At 48.1% G+C, this 18,214-nt stretch overlaps 1 protein-coding gene across 1 annotated transcript; it reads right to left on the bottom strand.

Moving 5' to 3' along the window:
* LOC8070497 (DExH-box ATP-dependent RNA helicase DExH1) lies at positions 845-16,533 on the bottom strand. The gene is made up of 16 exons (XM_002464455.2): positions 16,425-16,533; positions 15,597-15,742; positions 15,270-15,373; positions 14,983-15,186; positions 14,794-14,889; positions 14,087-14,362; positions 13,086-13,289; positions 12,843-12,995; positions 12,558-12,650; positions 11,614-11,828; positions 4,821-4,980; positions 4,455-4,728; positions 4,156-4,348; positions 2,747-2,933; positions 1,725-2,093; positions 845-1,168 (listed from the first exon to the last, which is right to left on the bottom strand). The coding sequence occupies exons 2-16, from the start codon at positions 15,643-15,645 to the stop codon at positions 1,037-1,039; spliced, it is 2,709 nt and encodes a 902-aa protein (XP_002464500.2). The 5' UTR covers positions 15,646-15,742; positions 16,425-16,533; the 3' UTR covers positions 845-1,036.

Raw genomic sequence — 18,214 nt, 5'->3', positions numbered from 1 at the left:
TCATGCGTGCGCAGGAATCATCGGATGGTGACTCCCGTCCAAGCCTTCGGTCGGGAAGATTTTCAGGGAAGAGAGGAGAGAGTGAGGGTAGAGAGATCCATCTCTCATGTAGTCCCCACACCCACGAGGGAGAGAGATGGCACAATCGGAGCAAAAGACCAATAAGGCTTTGTTTAGGCTTTGTTTGGATGTTGTTGGATTCACATCAATCCACATGTGTTGAAGTGGATTGGAGTGGAACTTAAACTAAATTCCACCTCAATCCACACCAACACACATGGATTGAAGTGAATACGACAACATCCAAACAAAGCCTAATACTGGTCACTAGAGCCTGTTATCTTGCCTAACCATGTATATATAGCTTAAAGCCTTTTGGTTTATGACCTCTTTTTTTTTTCTGTGTGTTTTGCGTCTCTAAAAACTAGTGGTAACGTGCAGTGCTACTTCCCTAGCAGTACATATATATAAATTGAATAAGAAACCCATTCCATTCCAGCCGTTGTATGTATGTATATATCTAGTGCCTAGCAAAATCCAGCTTAATTTACCGTGTATCATTTTCTTGCCAAAATCTACTGTTTTATTTGCGGTTTGGTCATGCCATGCATGTATGATGATTCTAGTATTAGGGGTGTTTGGTTGGGGGTGTTAAAGTTTAACAGGCAATAGTATTTTTATTTTATTAGCAAATAATCAAACAGGGTCTTTTTGGATAAGGTTCTCATACCATCTTTTTGAAAAAGAACTCAACAGCTAGGCTGAAGCTTAATCAAACAGGCCCTGAATGGTTTAGAGCTTCAAGAGGCTAGGCCTTAGAATTTTTGAAGTCACACAAACTGGGTGCTAAAAACAATGAAGCTGCGGATTAGGTGTCGTGTCAAATATCAAAATTTGTTGATATACCTCCTCTGGTGTTATGGCAATGTCTCAAATATCTTAGGAACCAAACTGCAACAGATATTAACAAAAGAATACGCTGCTATCGCTTTGGTTTAGTGTGAAACTTGTCCTCATAACGTGTAATATTTGGCATCTAATGGAAGAAAGTTTGACTGTGTAACAGTTCTACAGCTGCCTCCACGACACCCTTTCCTTGTGAAAAGATGTCAAGTCCAGGTTCCTCAATCTTTTTCTGAAGGAGTTTGTCCAATTCACCTCTTAATTTCTGTTAAATGCAAATAAGTCCCAAATTAGAAGAATATATAGCTATATAATCTGATCCTGAACTACTTTATGTGCCAATCAATTTTCCATGAAGACCAGGGTATAAATTAAGTATGTGCATGCACAGGTACATGTGTCAACTAAAATGAATGGTAGCGTCTACTACATTCACTGGAATGAACATGGAAATACTAAAAATGTCATGATATCAGTAAATGCACAACACACACAAGAAACTTCACAGTTGGAGGGCAGTGTCTCCAAATTTAGACACTTAGCGAGTACCAACAATATTAAACAAAAGGTATAAGGGCGTGTTTGGATGAGAGGGGTTGCAACAGGAACATTTAAGATTCAATTCAAAAGGATTTGAACCTAAATAGACAGTATCCAATCAGGGCCAAAAATTTTAAAGTTTAGGCCCTCGTTCCACACTGAACTTCAATGCAAAAGTGTGAGGTACAAAAACAACTTTTTTTTAGCAAAGTTAACACAATCAATTAAAGATATTTTTTTTCCAAAGTTGAGACAATATATTGGAGTGGAGCTGGCCATACCTGAATCAACTCTATGGTACGCTTTGAAGCTGAGAAATGAAGATAACCCCCAAGCATCTCAATGCCTTCTCCAGTTTTGCTCGGACTAAGTGAACCACCAAAAAGTAGAAGGGCATAGTCCGATATATTTGTCGAGTCCCTTACATAAATGCTAGCAGTCTTCACCTTCTCACTATAAACCAAGAAAGGTAATGGGAATTGGTTTACAAATGCATTGACTGATGACGGATGAATGTCCACTTTTCCCACATCTTTGGTGTAGAAAACAGTCCTCTTGCCTCGCCTTTTGCATTGCACAACATTTGGGTAAAGCCCAGCGCATAAGACAGCGCAAACCATCTCCAGATCATTACCATAATGGTTATATGCCTGAAGTTATAGCATGGAAGTAAGAAGCCACCCTGAACTATTTAAAAAATGTAGAGAATTATATGTCCCACAATCCACGAATATTTAATAGATTTAGTTATTACTCCCTCCATTTCAAATTATAAGACGTTTTGGCTTTTCAAGACACATAGTTTTTATTATGCACTTAGATATACTATGTATAGATATACTATGTCTAGATACATAGTAAAAAAAAGTATCTAGAAAAGCCAAAATGTCTTATAATTCGGAACGAAGGGAGTAGGCATCAATCATAATATAGTGATATTCATGTAGGTGGTAACAGAGGTGCACATAACACATAAAACCCCTAGATGCACCAGGACTCAAAATATCAGGAAATAAGGTTTTACTCCATGACAGAGATTCCAGTTGGGGGTTGGGGGGGGGGGTGTTCTCAAGTGCATAAAATACAAGTCCATGATAACTCCAATGCACTTTTCGTTTCATTTCTCCATGTCTACCTGCATGATATGCTACTAGTGTTCATGAACTACATGTTTGAAATAAAATAGAAGTGCATGACAGAACAAGCTAACATAGTTATATAATTAGATCAACTACATGTTTCAAATGATTACAGCTGTACAATTAGATCAATGACATGTTTGAAATGAAAGAGGGCGCATAACCTTCACTCCTGCTGTCTTGCTAACAAACCCAATATCAGATAGTATATCAAAAAATTGATTTCGCATGTCGTCCATCATCTTCAGGGTCATGGGGGACAGAAAATTTTCCCAACAGAAAGTGCGTTCTCTACCACTCCTTTTAGCCTCCTTCCATGCTACAAACGCCTTAAGAAGAGCAACGTGATCACTGGGAAAAGAAATTGCAAGAGATTATCAGCCAGACATAAGCAACTTTTACATGAATGATAATGAATGTCATCGTTGTAACCAGAATAGCTCCCAGCTATCTACATCTGCATGTTTGTCTCTAGCACCAGTGTTAAAAATGTCATTAAATGCTTGATTAGGCACTAGGCAGAGACCTAGCATGTCGCCTAGGCCATAGGCGTCCAATTAAACGTAGCATAAACTGTCAGAACCCATGGATGGTGAAGAAAGGAAGAGATGAGACAAGATTATGATGGCAAAATAGTTTGTTGTTGCGATTCCATCTATGCTCGATTTCGCTCACCCTCTGTTAGATTTAGCCCATTTTGCTTGATTTCTCCAAAGGGCCATGTGTGCAGCCAAAGCAGGGGTGCCATGAAAGGGGCAGAGGACAAGGTGTGCACGGTCAGGGTAGAGGTGGGGTGCATGGTGGAGCAGACAGGGTGAGGGCAGAAGAGGTGGAGAGACCGATGGGGGCACACAGGCAGAGGAGAGGCTGCCTGCATGAGAATGGGGATTGTCTACTCACTGGGAATTGGTATTGGGAGGGGGAGGGGGGGGGGGGGGTTTATGGTTTCCAGATGGGCTAGCAGGCTTCCTTCCCTAGTGGGCTCAGCGGGCTGTCATGGCATTGCTCTTTCTTTTTTATTTATTTGTCACATTTATGCAACTATAAAACTCTTGTTATGTAGCTAGTGTATAAACGCTTAATCACGTTTAATCTACGTTAATCGGTGGCTTAGCGCCTAGCTCCTTTTTGAACCTTGCTAGCAACCAAAGGAACTATCTTACATGTGCTATAAGTGAAGCAGCATCAGTGGTACTCAGTAAAGCATGCTAGCAATATACAAGAATTACTTGGGATCTGTCCCTTCCTTTCTTTGACATGATTAATCAAGCAAAGCAGGATTTTGAGCACTCCATGGAAAATTTCATGATAGAAGCTGGGAATACTTGGAACCAACACAATGATACTTCCAAATTGTAGGTCTAGAAAAGCTAAATATTTACAATTTGAAACGGAGGGAATAGTAAACAAATTGCTACATTCAAGTAGGCATGAGACAAACAAATCACAGACATGGACATGGCTATCTATGGTTGTAGAAATACCAACTAATCAGGTACCACAAAAACATCTTTACATGTTCCCTCAATCCTTAATATTAATATCAAAGTGGCAGAATTGTTATAATAATTACCTGCAGGAGTCACCAGCAAATGATCTTTTGACAGCATCAGCTTCTTCTTTTCTATCTATTGGTAGGACAAATGGATTACGATATGCGAGAGCAGCAGCAATTGTCAATACTGGATCCAGGCACTGGAATACAGATCCCATAAGCAGCATTTTCCCAATGTTTGGGTCCACTGGGAGAGTACAGAGATGTCGCCCTGCGCAAAACCAAAGAAGATTTGAGAGGTTTATGTAAACAGCTTGGAATAACATCAAATGGGCAAAACAAACTCTTATATGGAGGTTAGCTGAAAATTTTCATACCAAGAGAGGTGAGTTCCTCCGTATCATCCAGTGCACCAATGGTTTTAAGAAGCTCAATTGCATTCTTAACAGAAAGTGGATCTGGTGGCTGCAGTGACTTGGCTAAAAAGGAGGATACTGCTCCAAGCTGTAAGCTTTTAATGGTAAGGCATAGTTCTTGCAAAGGAGTCCTGAGAATTTCAGGCAACTGAAACTGTGGCATTGCATCATGAATGATCTTTGGATAGAGCCGGTAGCAAAAACCTGGCTGAACACGGCCCGCACGACCTCTCCTCTGTGAATAATAGAGAGAGAGAGAACTACATCTGTTAATGGACTTTTTTTATGTGCAAAGAGCCTAGTTATATATTGTCAGCAGTAACGTACCTGATGAGCAGACGCTTTTGATATCCATGACGGAAGAAGGCATGCGAGCTTATTCAAGGCATCATAGCTTGTCTCCTTGGCCTTACCACAATCAATCACATAGACAACATCATCTATAGTGATACTACTCTCCGCAATGTTGGTTGCCAAAACAATTTTTCTGAAATTACAAACAAATCATCAATAGACAATAAGATAAGCAAAAGGATCTAAAATTACTCAATAATGTTAGAGTATATGAGTATTAGGCCCATGAGGCCCATGTATCACTAACTATATGGCCACCCTGGTTAGGGTTAGCCCAATAATGAAAATCAGACATTCTAACATGGTATCAGCTTAGGGTTTCTTCCTCCCCTGCTCCCCTGCCCACCCCAGCCGCCGCCACCTCTGGCCGGCGCGCCGCCGGCCGGCCGGCCTGATCCCCCTCCTCCTCCCTTCTACTTCAACCACTTCCCTCCTCTCCCAACCTCTTCCTGGGCGCAAATCGCGCAGCAGACGCCGCCCAGAGCCGCCGCCCCTGCCCCTACCTCTTCTGGCGCAGCTGCCGGCCTGGCCGCCGGCGCGGCTGCGGCTCTGGCCGCGCGCGCGGAACCGGCGGACGCCGCCCAGGACGCGCCGCGCCTCGACCCAGGCGGCGCTCGCGTGGACGGGATGGCCGCCGGCGCGGCTGCGGCTCGCGCGGAACAGGCGGACGCCGCCCAGGACGCGCCGCACCTCCAACCAGGCGGCGCTCGCGCGGACGGGCTGGCCGCTTCCGACGTTCACGTCGCGCCGGCAGGCCTTCACGCGCCCGGAGTAGGCCTTCAGGCCGCTCTGGCTGGCGACCAGGGCGCGCCCGACGTGGCCACCGCGGCTGCATACGCCCGGGGTGCCGCTGCTGCCATCGCAGCTGGCCTGGGCATGCCTCCGGACGTCGCCTCTCTGCCTGGGGCTCTGCTCACGGCCTCGGGGCCTCTGCCCAGGGGACCGGCCCTTGGTCTGGCCGCAGGGACGCGCGCGGGAGGTCCGTCTGCGGCCCCCTTCCCTGCCCCGCCTCCGCCGCCCGTGATGCACCGTCCAGACTCCTCCCTGATCGCCGCTCTCGTCACTGCTCGTGCTGCGGCTGCGGAGGGCCGGGCTCGCGTGCGTGAGGCCGCTCTCGCTTGGGAGCGCGAGCGCGACGCGGCCGACACCTTGGCCCGCCAGATCGCCGAAGCCGAGCAGTTCCTCGGCCTTCCAGCCTCGCCTGACGTCGGGACCACGTACTCGGGATCGGCTTCGGTCGTCTGGTACGATCCGGCCGACCCCCACGTGGTGCAGCTCCACTACCAGGCTGGGGGCGTCCAGAACATCCGCCTCCTCGTTCCGGTCGTCCTCGAGCCCGAGTCGCCCTCCTACGCTCGCTGGAGGGACTTGGTCCTCCTCACCCTCCGCCACTACGCCCTCGACGACCACGTCCTCCTCGACACCGCGGGGGTGGTCCCGACCCCCTCGTGGCTACGCCTCGACAGCATCGTCCTCTCCTGGATTCTGGGGACGATCTCCCTGGACCTCCACGACCTCGTCCGCAACACCCCGAGCGCTCGCGGAGCCTGGCTGGCGCTCGAGGGACAATTCCTGGGCAACGCCGAAGCCCGGGCTCTGCGGCTCGACGCGAGCTTCCGCACCTTCGTCCAGGGCGACCTCTCCGTCAGCGAGTACTGCCGCCAGATGAAGGGTATGGCAGACTCTCTCGGCGACCTCGGCTTGGCCCGTGGAGGACCGCATCTTGGTCCTCAACGTTCTCCGCGGGCTCAGTGACCGCTACTCCTACCTCCGGACGTGGATCACCCGGCAGCGGCCCTTCCCCACCTTCCTGCAGGTCCGTGACGACCTTGTCATGGAGGAGCTTACTCAGGGCCTACCGCCTGGGTCCACCTCCGCTCCGGGGTCCTCGACCTCCTCCTCGACTGCTCTTACTGCCACTCCTCCACCCCGTCCCGCCACACCACCACAGTCGTCACTTCTGGGTCCTCTTCCCCCCGGGCCGAGCGGGGGTGGGGGGGGCCGTGGCGGCCGCCGTCGTCGTGGTGGGGGACGTGGAGCAGGTCGTGGGGGCACGACGCCGCCGCCACCTCCACGGGGTGCACCTTGGCCATCCTACAACAACCCATGGTCAGGGCGCATCTCCATGTGGCCGTTCCAGGCTTCCGGTGGCAAGCCTCGCCCGCCGGCGGCCATGCTCGCGGGTGCTCCCCCGAGGTTCCCCTCAGTGACCCCGTGGGCGGCCCCGTTCCCCGCGTCCTCGTGGGCTCCTCCACCGGCGACCTTGCTCGGGTCTGCCGGCTGGGACCAGGCGGCCTTGGCGCACTCCTTCAGCACCATGGCCCTGACACCTCCAGTCGGGCCGGAGTGGGTCGCCGACTCTGGGGCTACTTACCACACCACTCCTAACCCCGGTATACTTTCTTCTGTTCACCCTCCTTCTCCATCTCTCCCTTCGTCCATTATGGTCGCCAATGGGTCTTGTCTTCCTGTCACCTCTGTGGGTGCTGCCGGCCCCCATGGTTCCTTTCGTCTTCCTGATGTTCTTGTTGCTCCCTCTATGGTTCACAATCTTCTTTCTATTCGTCGTTTTACAGCTGACAATTCTTGTTCTGTGGAGTTTGACTCTTCTGGTCTTACTGTGAAGCATTTGGCTTCCCGGCGTCCTCTGCTCCGATGTGATAGCACGGGGCCCCTTTACACTCTTCGCTTTCCGGCATCTGCCTCGCCTCCTTCGCCAGTTTTGTCAGCTGCCTTCGCCACCACTACCTCCACTACTTGGCACCGGCGTCTCGGCCATCCTGGACGTGATGCTTTGATGCAGCTTAGTCGTAGTTCCGATATTCAATGTACTCGGGCTCACGATGAGCATTTGTGTCATGCGTGCCAACTGGGCCGTCATGTTCGACTTCCTTTTTCTAGTTCTTCTCATGCGGCCCGCATTTTTGACCTTGTACATTGTGACTTATGGACCTCTCCTGTCATCAGTATTTCTGGATACAAGTACTATCTTGTGGTGGTGGATGATTATTCTCATTATTCCAGGACTTTTCCTTTACGTGCAAAGTCTGATGCTTTCCCCGCACTTGTCCACTTTTTCGCTTGGGTGTCCACATAGTTCGGCCTCACTATCAAGGCTATCCAGTGTGACAATGGTCGGGAGTTCGACAACTCCACCTCCCGCGCCTTCTTTCTCTCTCACGGTGTCCAGTTGCGCATGTCTTGCCCGTATACCTCCTCTCAAAACGGCAAGGCTGAGCGCATGATTCGCACCACCAACGACATCGTGCGCACTCTCCTGCTCCAGGCCTCTCTTCCTGCTCGCTTCTAGGCCGAAAGCTTGCACACCTCCACTTACCTCCTTAACCGCCTTCCTTCCGTTGCTTGTCCAGCTCCTACACCTCACCACGCTCTCTTTGGTACCCCTCCTCGCTATGATCACCTTGGAGTCTTTGGGTGTGCGTGTTACCCCAACACCACCGCCACCGCTCCTCACAAGCTGGCACCCCGTTCGACTCTCTGTGTCTTCCTTGGGTACTCCCCGAATCACAAGGGGTACCAATGCTACGACCTTACCTCTCGTCGAGTCCTCATATCTCGCCATGTGGTGTTCGACGAGTCGATCTTCCCCTTTTCCACCACTACTACTCCTGCTTCCACCTCGGAGCATGACCTCTCCTCTATGTTTCCTACTGACCCGGTGGTCGAGCCACCTTTCCCGGTGTTTCCTGCAGGTACAGCTACGTCGCCTGTCGCCCGTGACACCTCGGGGCCTCTACACTGCCCGGGTCCCGAGGTGTCACCTTCCGGCCCGGCCCCTGCGCCTGACGCGGGTCCCGGGTCGGCACCTTCGACACCGGCCCCACCGGTACGCTTCGCCCAAACGGTGCGTGTCTACCAGTGACGTGCTCCCGACGTGGGTCCTGGGTCGGCGTCTCCGACTCCGACCCCACCGGCACGTTTCGCCCAGCCGGTGCGCGTCTACCAGCGACGTGCCCGGCTGGCGCCGCTTCCTCCGGCGGCACCGGTGGCCCCCTCTTCGCCGGGGTCACCTGCGCCACCGGCGCCGTCTTCCCCGCCGGCGGCACCGACCCCGCCGCCGCGACACCCAGCTACTCGGGCCGTGACGCCGGTGTACCACCCACCGCTCCTTCACCGACACCCGCTTCATGTTCACCCGATGGTGACGCGACACGCGGTTGGGACCCTGCAGCCCGGGCTCTTGCGGCGATGCCCGGGGACTCGCAGGTCTCACCGGTACCCTCTTCCGTCCGCGAGGCCTTGCTGGACCCTCACTGGCGCCGCGCGATGGAAGAGGAGTACGCGGCCCTCCTCGCCAACCAGACATGGGATCTGGTGCCACGACCGCCGGGCTCCAACATTGTCACCGGCAAGTGGATCTGGACCCACAAGCGCCGGGCTGACGGCACCCTTGAGCGGTACAAGGCTCGCTGGGTTCTCCGGGGCTTCACTCAGCGGCCCGGTGTCGACTACGACGAGACCTTCAGCCCGGTGGTGAAGCCGGCCACCGTCCGCACGGTGCTCTCACTGGCTCTCACGCGCGGGTGGCCCGTGCATCAGCTGGACGTCAAGAATGCCTTCCTGCATGGCGTTCTTACTGAGACAGTCTACTGCAGTCAGCCGGCGGGGTTTGTTGACTCTTCTCGTCCTGACATGGTGTGTCGGCTCAACAAGTCTCTCTACGGCCTCAAGCAGGCCCCCCGGGCGTGGAACCATCGGTTTGCTGCTTTTCTACTGACTCTGGGGTTTGTGGAGGCCAAGTCAGATACCTCTCTGTTCATCTATCACCATGGGACTGAGACTGCATATCTGCTGCTCTATGTTGATGACATTGTCCTCACAGCCTCCACTGAGTCACTCCTTCGGCGGATCATTGCCTCTCTTCAGCAGGAGTTTGCCATGAAGGATCTGGGTTCTTTCTCGGGATCACTGTTGAGCCTCACCCTGCTGGATTACTTCTTCACCAGCGGCAGTACACTCTGGATATCCTGGAGAGAGCTGGGATGACTGACTGCAAGCCCTGCTCCACTCCCGTTGACACACAGGGCGAGATCTCAGAGGCTGAGGGTATACCAGTGACAGATCCCACTGCATATCGGAGTCTTGCCGGGGCACTTCAGTACCTCACCTTCACCCGGCCGGATATCACGTATGAAGTTCAACAGATCTGCCTCCATATGCATGATCCCAGGGAGCCACACCTCACCGCTCTCAAGCGGATCCTACGGTACCTCCACGGCACAGTCGACTTTGGTCTTCTCCTTCACCGAGCTTGTCGTCTACACCGACGCCGACTGGGCCGGGTGCCCGGACACCCACCGCTCCACCTCCGGCTACGCCGTCTTCTTAGGCGGCAACCTGATGTCTTGGTCGTCCAAGCGCCAGCCGGTCGTCTCCCGCTCCAGTGCCGAGGCGGAGTACCGTGCTGTCGCCAACGGCGTGGCTGAGGCTTCCTGGCTCCTGCAGCTCCTCGGCGAGCTCCACAGCCCTCTCTCCCGGAGCGCGCTGGTCTACTGCGACAACGTTAGTGCGGTGTACCTCTCCACCAACCCTGTGCAGCACCAGAGGACCAAGCATGTGGAGATCGATCTACACTTCGTCCGGGACCGGGTCGCTGTCGGCGATGTTCGGGTCCTCCACGTCCCGACCACCTCCCAGTTCGCCGACATCTTCACCAAGGGTCTCCCGTCCTCGACCTTCACCGAGTTCCGCTCCAGCCACAACATCACCAGTGGCTAGTTGTGTCTGTGGGGGGGCTCGTGTGTTGTACCTCTTTTCTTTCGTGTCCAGTCTGCGAACTCCGCTGCGACGGTAGTTCAGACTGCGGGGGGATGTTAGAGTATATGAGTATTAGGCCCATGAGGCTAGGCCCATGAGGCCCATGTATCCCTAACTATATGGCCACCCTGGTTAGGGTTAGCCCAATAATGAAAATCAGACATGCTAACAAATAAGAACATCACTCTCTCAAAGGAATTGTTAACCATTTATAAAGAGCTTTAATTAGTTCAAATAAAATAATATGCATTGAGAAAACATTCAGAAATCAGAACAAACAGAATATGTATTTAGCAAAACCCAGAAATAATGAGAAATGAAAAAAGCAACTGTAGAAAAGGACAAATACTTTGAAGCAGCGCACATTGCTCGAATGGATACTGGAAGGAACATGGCAGAAGTCAATTCTTGCTTAGTGACCAAAAAAAGTAAATTTGTAACTTCAACAGTTCACTTTCTGACCATAGCCCTATCTATGAGCTACATATGCGGCATAACAAAATTTTATAATCGGACGTACTAACAATGATAAGGGTCACAAACCCAGCATAGTCTACATATAGTGGTGGAAAGATGCCAAAGGTATGCAAATAAAAAACAAAAACCTTGTCTACAACACATTAAGGCTAACGTAGCATGATCATATCCAGAACACACTGGAGATTCTAGCATATGTTTGGTTTGGGGACTAGAGGGGATGGGAAGGTTCCGTCCCTGTTTTGGGGATGGGGTCATCCCAGCCCCAGCCTGTGTTCTGGATTACCCCGAGACAGAAGACAACAGTGTCGAAAAGGGATTACCCTGTCTGCTCGTTTTCAGGGGACGGGGAGGACCCGAATCTAAGGGGAATATTCCCCTAGGAGACAGACCCGTCCCTCGTCACCCCTCAACCAAACACTTGCTGAAAGGGGATTGACCTGTCTCATCCCTCAACGTCTCAGGAACCTAACACATAACTATTTTCTCAATGAGAAGCTAAGTGGCTCACCTCATATTAGCTGGTGGTCTGTCAAAAATTTCACGTTGATTCACAGTTGGCATAGAACCATGCAAAGGAAGAACAAGAAATCTATTAGGACTGCCAAGGAAATTATTCCCTTTAATCTTGTCCAGAAGCTTTGAAATTTCATCCCAGCCAGTAAGGAACACAAGGATTGCACCTTCTGCTTCATAGCGACAAATATACTCGATTGTACTTTCCACCTAAAATGTCAACATAGACGTGTTAGCGGCAACTATTTTTCTTAGATATGGTTGGCAGTATATTAGGTTTAAACAATAATTCTAGTGCACAAATGTGAACACAGTACAGCCATGCAGTTAACTAATATGACAAGGAACAACATGAAATAAACAAAACTCGGAACGGAAGAAATTACTGTTTAGGCAATAGCACAGGACAATACTTGGATGGGAACTTATTGACATGGTGCTATGGTAGCACCATACTATAATGTATTATGTCAGAGCAAGACTGGATGAAATAACGAAACAGGAAATCAGAAATGTGGATGGGAACTTATTGACATGGTGCTATGGTACCATACTATAATGTATTATGTCAGAGCAAGACTGGATGAAATAACGAAACAGGAAATCAGAAATGTATCCTCCATGATTAAGAGAAGGGACGTCTATGGTTCCCTAATGAATCATGTAAAGCAAAAGGTGAAGAAAAAAATCAAGCATGGAAGGTGTACACAAAAGATTTTTCACCAATTACTCCAGTATTTCTCACAAAATAGGCTATTAACTGTGTGTTGAATGGTCCCATGATATTTTGAACAATAACTATGACTTATATTCACCTGAATGCAATTTTACATGTGTGAAGCAAGTGTAGCATCAAGAATTATACAAAAAACATGACTTCCAGCTATTTGAGGAATTAATGTATGCATTTCAATTATACAAAAAGTGCACAGTACTTACAAGGCTCAAATCTAGGTCAGCAGCAGACCAAGATTCAAGGGACTGCCTTGTTGTAATGCTGTAATTTCCATACTCCTTATTAATGTCAATGTCCTGGAAAAGAAAACACAGTGAGCAACAAAAATGCACTTTGTGTGAAAACTAAGCAAAATGATTTGAAAAAGGATCTGTACTTGCAGCTGAAGTGCTGAATGAGTGTGCCACAATGCATATATAGTACACAGCAAGACTAATCCAAGTTCATCAGTACTAAATTAAGGGGAGAAGTCGAAAAATGAAGTTTACCTCAAAAACATCAGTTAGTGGATCACTCTTAACTGATGAAAACCTCTTTCTCCTTGAACTACCTGCAACATTATCACATTCGGAATTGATCCTGTAACGAGTCTTTTCTAGAACATCTTCCAGAAACAATTCAGCAACAGGAAAAGTGAACCCCTGCTCAGAACACCTCAATGTAAATATATAACATACAGACACAATCAATCACGCCTTCAATTTGATTTTGTTCATGAAACATTACAGTACCGGGATGTGCATCACTGGAGCATCTCCAAAGTACTTGGAAAATAGTTCAGCATTTATAGTTGCACTCATCAGTACAAGGCGAAGATCTGGACGTCTTGGTAGAAGGTCACGCAGTATTATGATGAGAAAATCTTCATTCATGCCACGTTCATGAATTTCGTCAACTAATAAATGACTCACCCCAATTAAGTCAGGCTCTTGAACCTGCAATTTATATACTGTTTGCAGTAAATTCAAGCCTAACAAAACTAAAATGAAAGCATACAAAAAAAATAAACAATCGGGTGCATTAAATTGCATCAGCAAGTTTTAAGGTAGGCTGAAGTGAGCAAAATATACCAGCACTGGTATTCCTAGGTATGGAGATCATAAGTCATCAGGTAACTAAAAGTTCATTGGCACAAATTACAAAATCAGCTACTGCAAAAGATGAGTCAGTGCTAGAGTGCACAGAATTTTTTCATTGGTGGTTACAAAGGATATCAGTACTGCAACTTCTGCAAGAAAGTTTATACTATCAATTCTGGAGCTGCCTCCACATAACTTATTAAGAACCAAACTACCAGTGCTCCTACACAACAAAAAGCAACAATCTCTATCCACTACTCCCACCGTGCACATATACTTATCTCCACAGCATATTATGCACACAGACCAAAGAAATATTTGTTCCAAAAAAGTCAATGTGAAATTACCATCTATAACCCTATTAAATCTAATAATATAGCCACTTTTCTTCTACTGGAGCATTTAATCAGGGGTAGAGAGTGGAAATACTAGAATTGTTACACTCTTAATATCCTCAATGACAAGTATTGTGGAACGTTTTCTCCCAAAGCCATGGACAAGTATTCGAGAATGGAGGGAGTAAAAAATAAAGAAAAAGGAAAGATTACTTCAATTTAAATTCTGAAAGCAGATAAATGAAAACAAGCAGTGATCATGTGGCCAAGCCATCTCAAGATATGAATATGCAAACTATTCTACCAATGAAGGCATACCAGTCTTCTAAGCAAAACTCCGGTAGTGCAGAACAGCAACCGTGTTTGTGCAGACCGTTTTGATTCAAGGCGAATCTGGTATCCAACAGCCTCACCAAGTTCTTCACCTCGCTCAGCAGCTACTCTTGCTGCTACTGAAATGGCAGATATACGGCGGGGCTGAGTACAAATTATGCTGCAATCAGAACCGCGGAGGCTATTTATTTCTTCTTCTAGTATGAACTGCGGAAGCTGGGTTGTTTTACCACAGCCTGTCTCGCCAGAAATGACCAGAACCTGATACAGGAAAACTCAAACAAGTTAAGAATGGCAAAAAAAAGGAACCAAATGGCTACACTAATAAGAACAATTCTAGAGTTATACATATATACAACCTAAATGTGCAATCAGTATCACAGCAAGCATGGATAATCGCCACTTATGTCAGCACTCAGCAGTTGTGCAGAAGATATGCTAACACATGTCAATTGTGTGATTATGTCCATCATTTTTTTAACAACATTATGTCCATCAATTCACAAATTACATTTTGAACAAAGGGGGAAACAAGTAGCCACTAAGAACAACAGAGCATCAAATGGAAGATGCTGGGTACTAAGGCTATAAAACACGGGTAGTACAGATAAAATGTTTGAATCATGGGTACTACAGCAAAAATACAACATTGGCGCAACAGCAAAGTAGAACAAACATCGGAGACAACTTACCTGATTGGCAGCCACTGCTTTCAGAAACTCCTCTCTCATGCTGAATGCAGGTAATTTCTCCCTGAAAGATTGCATTGATCTAGCACTTGCTGTCGTCTGAAATAAAATACGGATGGTGGGGTCCCTGAAGAATGCTCACAGATATTTTTAAAGGAGGGAAATGGAGGGGTCCATGGTCACTGACAATACCTTCCTTGAATTCTGCAAATCCCTAAGCTGAGAACTGAGCTTTTCTTTTCCAATTGGTGCTGCTGGTTCAACTACAGACGAAGATGTGCTAGGCAAAAATTGTCTCATTGAGACGGTAGATGTGCTTGCAGAATTGTTGGTGTTCCACTTTGACCTGGACAAAAGGTTTTCGACTCGTGCCTCTGTCTGATTAGACATCTTAATCTGCCCCAGTTAAAATATAAACAGTGATCAGCAAGATGACACATAATCATGTTATTATAAACTACCAATCAGACACACAGTACCTCCTTTTGTGTTGACCCATGCCTATCGTCCAGATCTGCTCGATAATCAGGTAAGGGTACCTTGCTGAAAACAAGTGTCTTCCCTCTGTTGTATGCATTACTATCTTCCCCAGGTTAAAAATACAAACCAGGCAAAGTAGAATTTGTCAGGTTCGAAGTGTGGTTCATAGGCAAAACAGTAGGTATCAAAATCAAATGGTGCAAAAAAAATAGATAGAACTACCAAACTATAATAACAGAGATCAAAGCCATGCATTGCATCTATTCTTGCTAGTGAAGAATGATCATAAAGATGTGAACTGAAGAACAGGCATGATTGGTCCTTACAAGTAAAGCCCTTGTCTCTGAGCCATGTTTGCAAGTATATTCTGTCCATCCCGTCCAAAATTCCGCTTCACTACTAGCTCCTGCTGGGACCCTTCTCTTAATTGCCCAATCTTGTTCCACCATTCATTCTCATCAACCTTTTCCACCTGAACATTGTGAGCATGTAAAACTTTGTAACTGCTACAAGGCGAGCAAGAGTTTATTTGATGCGTACAACATGTGGAGCAAATTTACTGAAACCATTAATCTCAGGCCAACTGCACAGCACAATAGACAAAGTTTACCAAAGCGAGCAGAGAGAAAAGCAGTATGACATGCTCAACTGATATCCCTAACATCAAATTAGAGCTAAATAGGTTGTATAAGAAGAGATGTAAGCAGAGTGTGTTTTATGATGCATCCAACTGGCAATTCCACCAGTGCAGCAAAGCAAGCAGCAATCAGAGTTTGAAACAGAGGAAATAGGACTACAAAGTTTGGGGAAACTACAGGACTGCACACAATAACTTCGTTAAAACGTCATAAAATATCAAGGAGACACGGAACTCGGGGTAAAGAGCCAAATCAAATTGACTCATATAGTATGGACCGGAGGTAATACTATCTAGGAAACTTGATCGGTAGTATTAATCAAAGCTACTGCTAAAGTCTGTAATGCAGGAACAAAATTTTCTCGTAATGCAGAGTTCGGAACATATAAATTAAAAAAAAAACATAGCATCATCGTGGCATCGCAATCCATGAATTCCGTCAGCAGGGCGGCAACATAGCAACGAAACAACCAATCCCGTCACCACGCCGAGGCACGGGAGAGGAGAGTGTCCTTACCTCCCCATGCATCTGCCGGAGGCGCTCGGCGCGCCACTCTGGGTCCCACCACCTCTGCTCCCCGCGTCCCCCGCCGCCGCCGCGGCCTCCCCTGCCTCCGCCACCGCCCCGCCCGCGCCCGCGGTGAGAGTTGGGCCCGCCGCCCCCGCGCCCTCCGCGGTACGACATGACAACTAGGGTCCTGAGCGCACCTAGGGTTTTGAGGGGGCTGGACGCGAAGCGGGAGAGAGGGAACTGGCTGCTGCCGCCGCTGCTGCTGCGAGTGGAGAGGAGGCGGCTGCCGCGGCAGGCAGAAGAGTGGAAGAGCATCCGGATTCCGGGTCGCGGCGGTCGCCCCAACGAAGCGGGGTTTCTCCCCTGGTGGGCTCCGTGTTGACGCGTTCGGGGAAAAGGAGAGGTGGTTCGTTGGTTGGGCCGATTGATTCGCGTTCGTGCTCGCCAAATCGGGTCGGGCTCTCCTCGCTAGGGATGTTGGAAAGGCCATATTGGTAATGGTCCATGGGGTGTTGCATACTTGGGATTAGGCCCCTCCAGCCAGGCCCCTCGTCGTCGCGAACGAAAATATTTCAAACCGATTATTTTTGTTTTCTATATTATAATATTATTTTCTATATTATGATATCGTTTTTGTCCTGCTACTAGGCCGGCCTCATCGTCTCATCGAGGTAACGCAAAAGAAAATAAATAAAAGAAAAAAAATATTTTTCCTCCCCCAAATTCGATGGAATTCGGCGCTTTTGAGAAAATGAAACGCATATTTTCTATTGCACCGATGAAAAGTTTGAAGAAATCGCGAGAGTAGAACGCTGCCCTCAGAGATATCGGACGCAGCATCGAATGCTGCAGCGGACACGCTCTGTGAGTCCGGTGAATGGCACCTACTGGGGTGTACACACCGAACCCGTGCACAGTAGCGTGAGCGAGTCTGATGGTTCACTGCAGAAGCACTCGCGGCATCGGACGTAGGAGAGCGTCCGGTAGCCCGCATTCGGTGCTCACGCACGAAAAACACCCTCTCTGCGTACGGCTCCTGTGTATACTGGACACGTCTGGTGGGTACTTAACCACGTCTGGTGGTTTGAAAGTGGCCGTTAGAGATCGACGCGCGAGATTCAAAAGTTTGACACGTGGCTGTCTTTTGAGCACCGGACGCGGGGTTTGAGCGTCCGGTGCCCTCGAGTTTTGTCTAGTGAAAGAGTCAACGGCTCTATTTATAGAGTGGGTACTCGATCAACTGAGCTATACCATGAATAGTTCAGGCCTTGTTTAGATAAAAAAAATTTGAATTTTGACACCGTAGCACTTTTATTTTTTATTTGACAAACATTGTCCAATTATAGAGTAAATATGTTTAGAAGATTCGTCTCGCGATTTACGAGTAAACTGTGCAATTAGTTTTTATTTTTATTTATATTTAATGATTTATGCATGTGCCACAAAATTCAATGTGACGAGTTTTTGTTTTTTAGTGAACAAAGCAAGCCCTCAGTGTCTCGACAACAGGAACAGGGCAGGGCTAAAACAATTCACACGGTGGCCAACATGTGCGCATGCGGACATTTTATTTGGTTGTTTGTTTTGCTCCAACGATAACATGAAGTGGAAATTGAGTATACCTCATAATATACTGCAAAACCTGACATGCATAGATCACTACAAGTCGACAATCTGGATTAATGCCTCATAATCTGAATTTAAGCTATTTGGTTGAATCTTACCTACCATCCGTTGGCATAGAAAAGCATTCGAATAACACACAACACCACAATTTTGTGAATACTCAGCAGTCT

The sequence above is a fragment of the Sorghum bicolor genome, chromosome 1 (genome assembly GCF_000003195.3).
Source record: "Sorghum bicolor cultivar BTx623 chromosome 1, Sorghum_bicolor_NCBIv3, whole genome shotgun sequence".
In the NCBI taxonomy this organism is placed as follows: domain Eukaryota; kingdom Viridiplantae; phylum Streptophyta; class Magnoliopsida; order Poales; family Poaceae; genus Sorghum; species Sorghum bicolor.
Note: the sequence above shows the minus strand (reverse complement) of the source record. Positions and strands in the feature narration are given on the sequence as shown.

Bases quoted from the DNA above. Each gene is read 5' to 3' on its own strand.
- LOC8070497 (XM_002464455.2), bottom strand. From the start codon at position 15,645: ATGGACAGAATATACTTGCAAACATGGCTCAGAGACAAGGGCTTTACT. The intron at 13,290-14,086 runs GTATGCCTTCAT...TATAAATTGCAG, and splicing joins GAGTTTTGCTTAGAAGACTG to GTTCAAGAGCCTGACTTAAT. The intron at 4,981-11,613 runs GTGAGCCACTTA...TTGTAATTTCAG, and splicing joins AGACCACCAGCTAATATGAG to AAAAATTGTTTTGGCAACCA.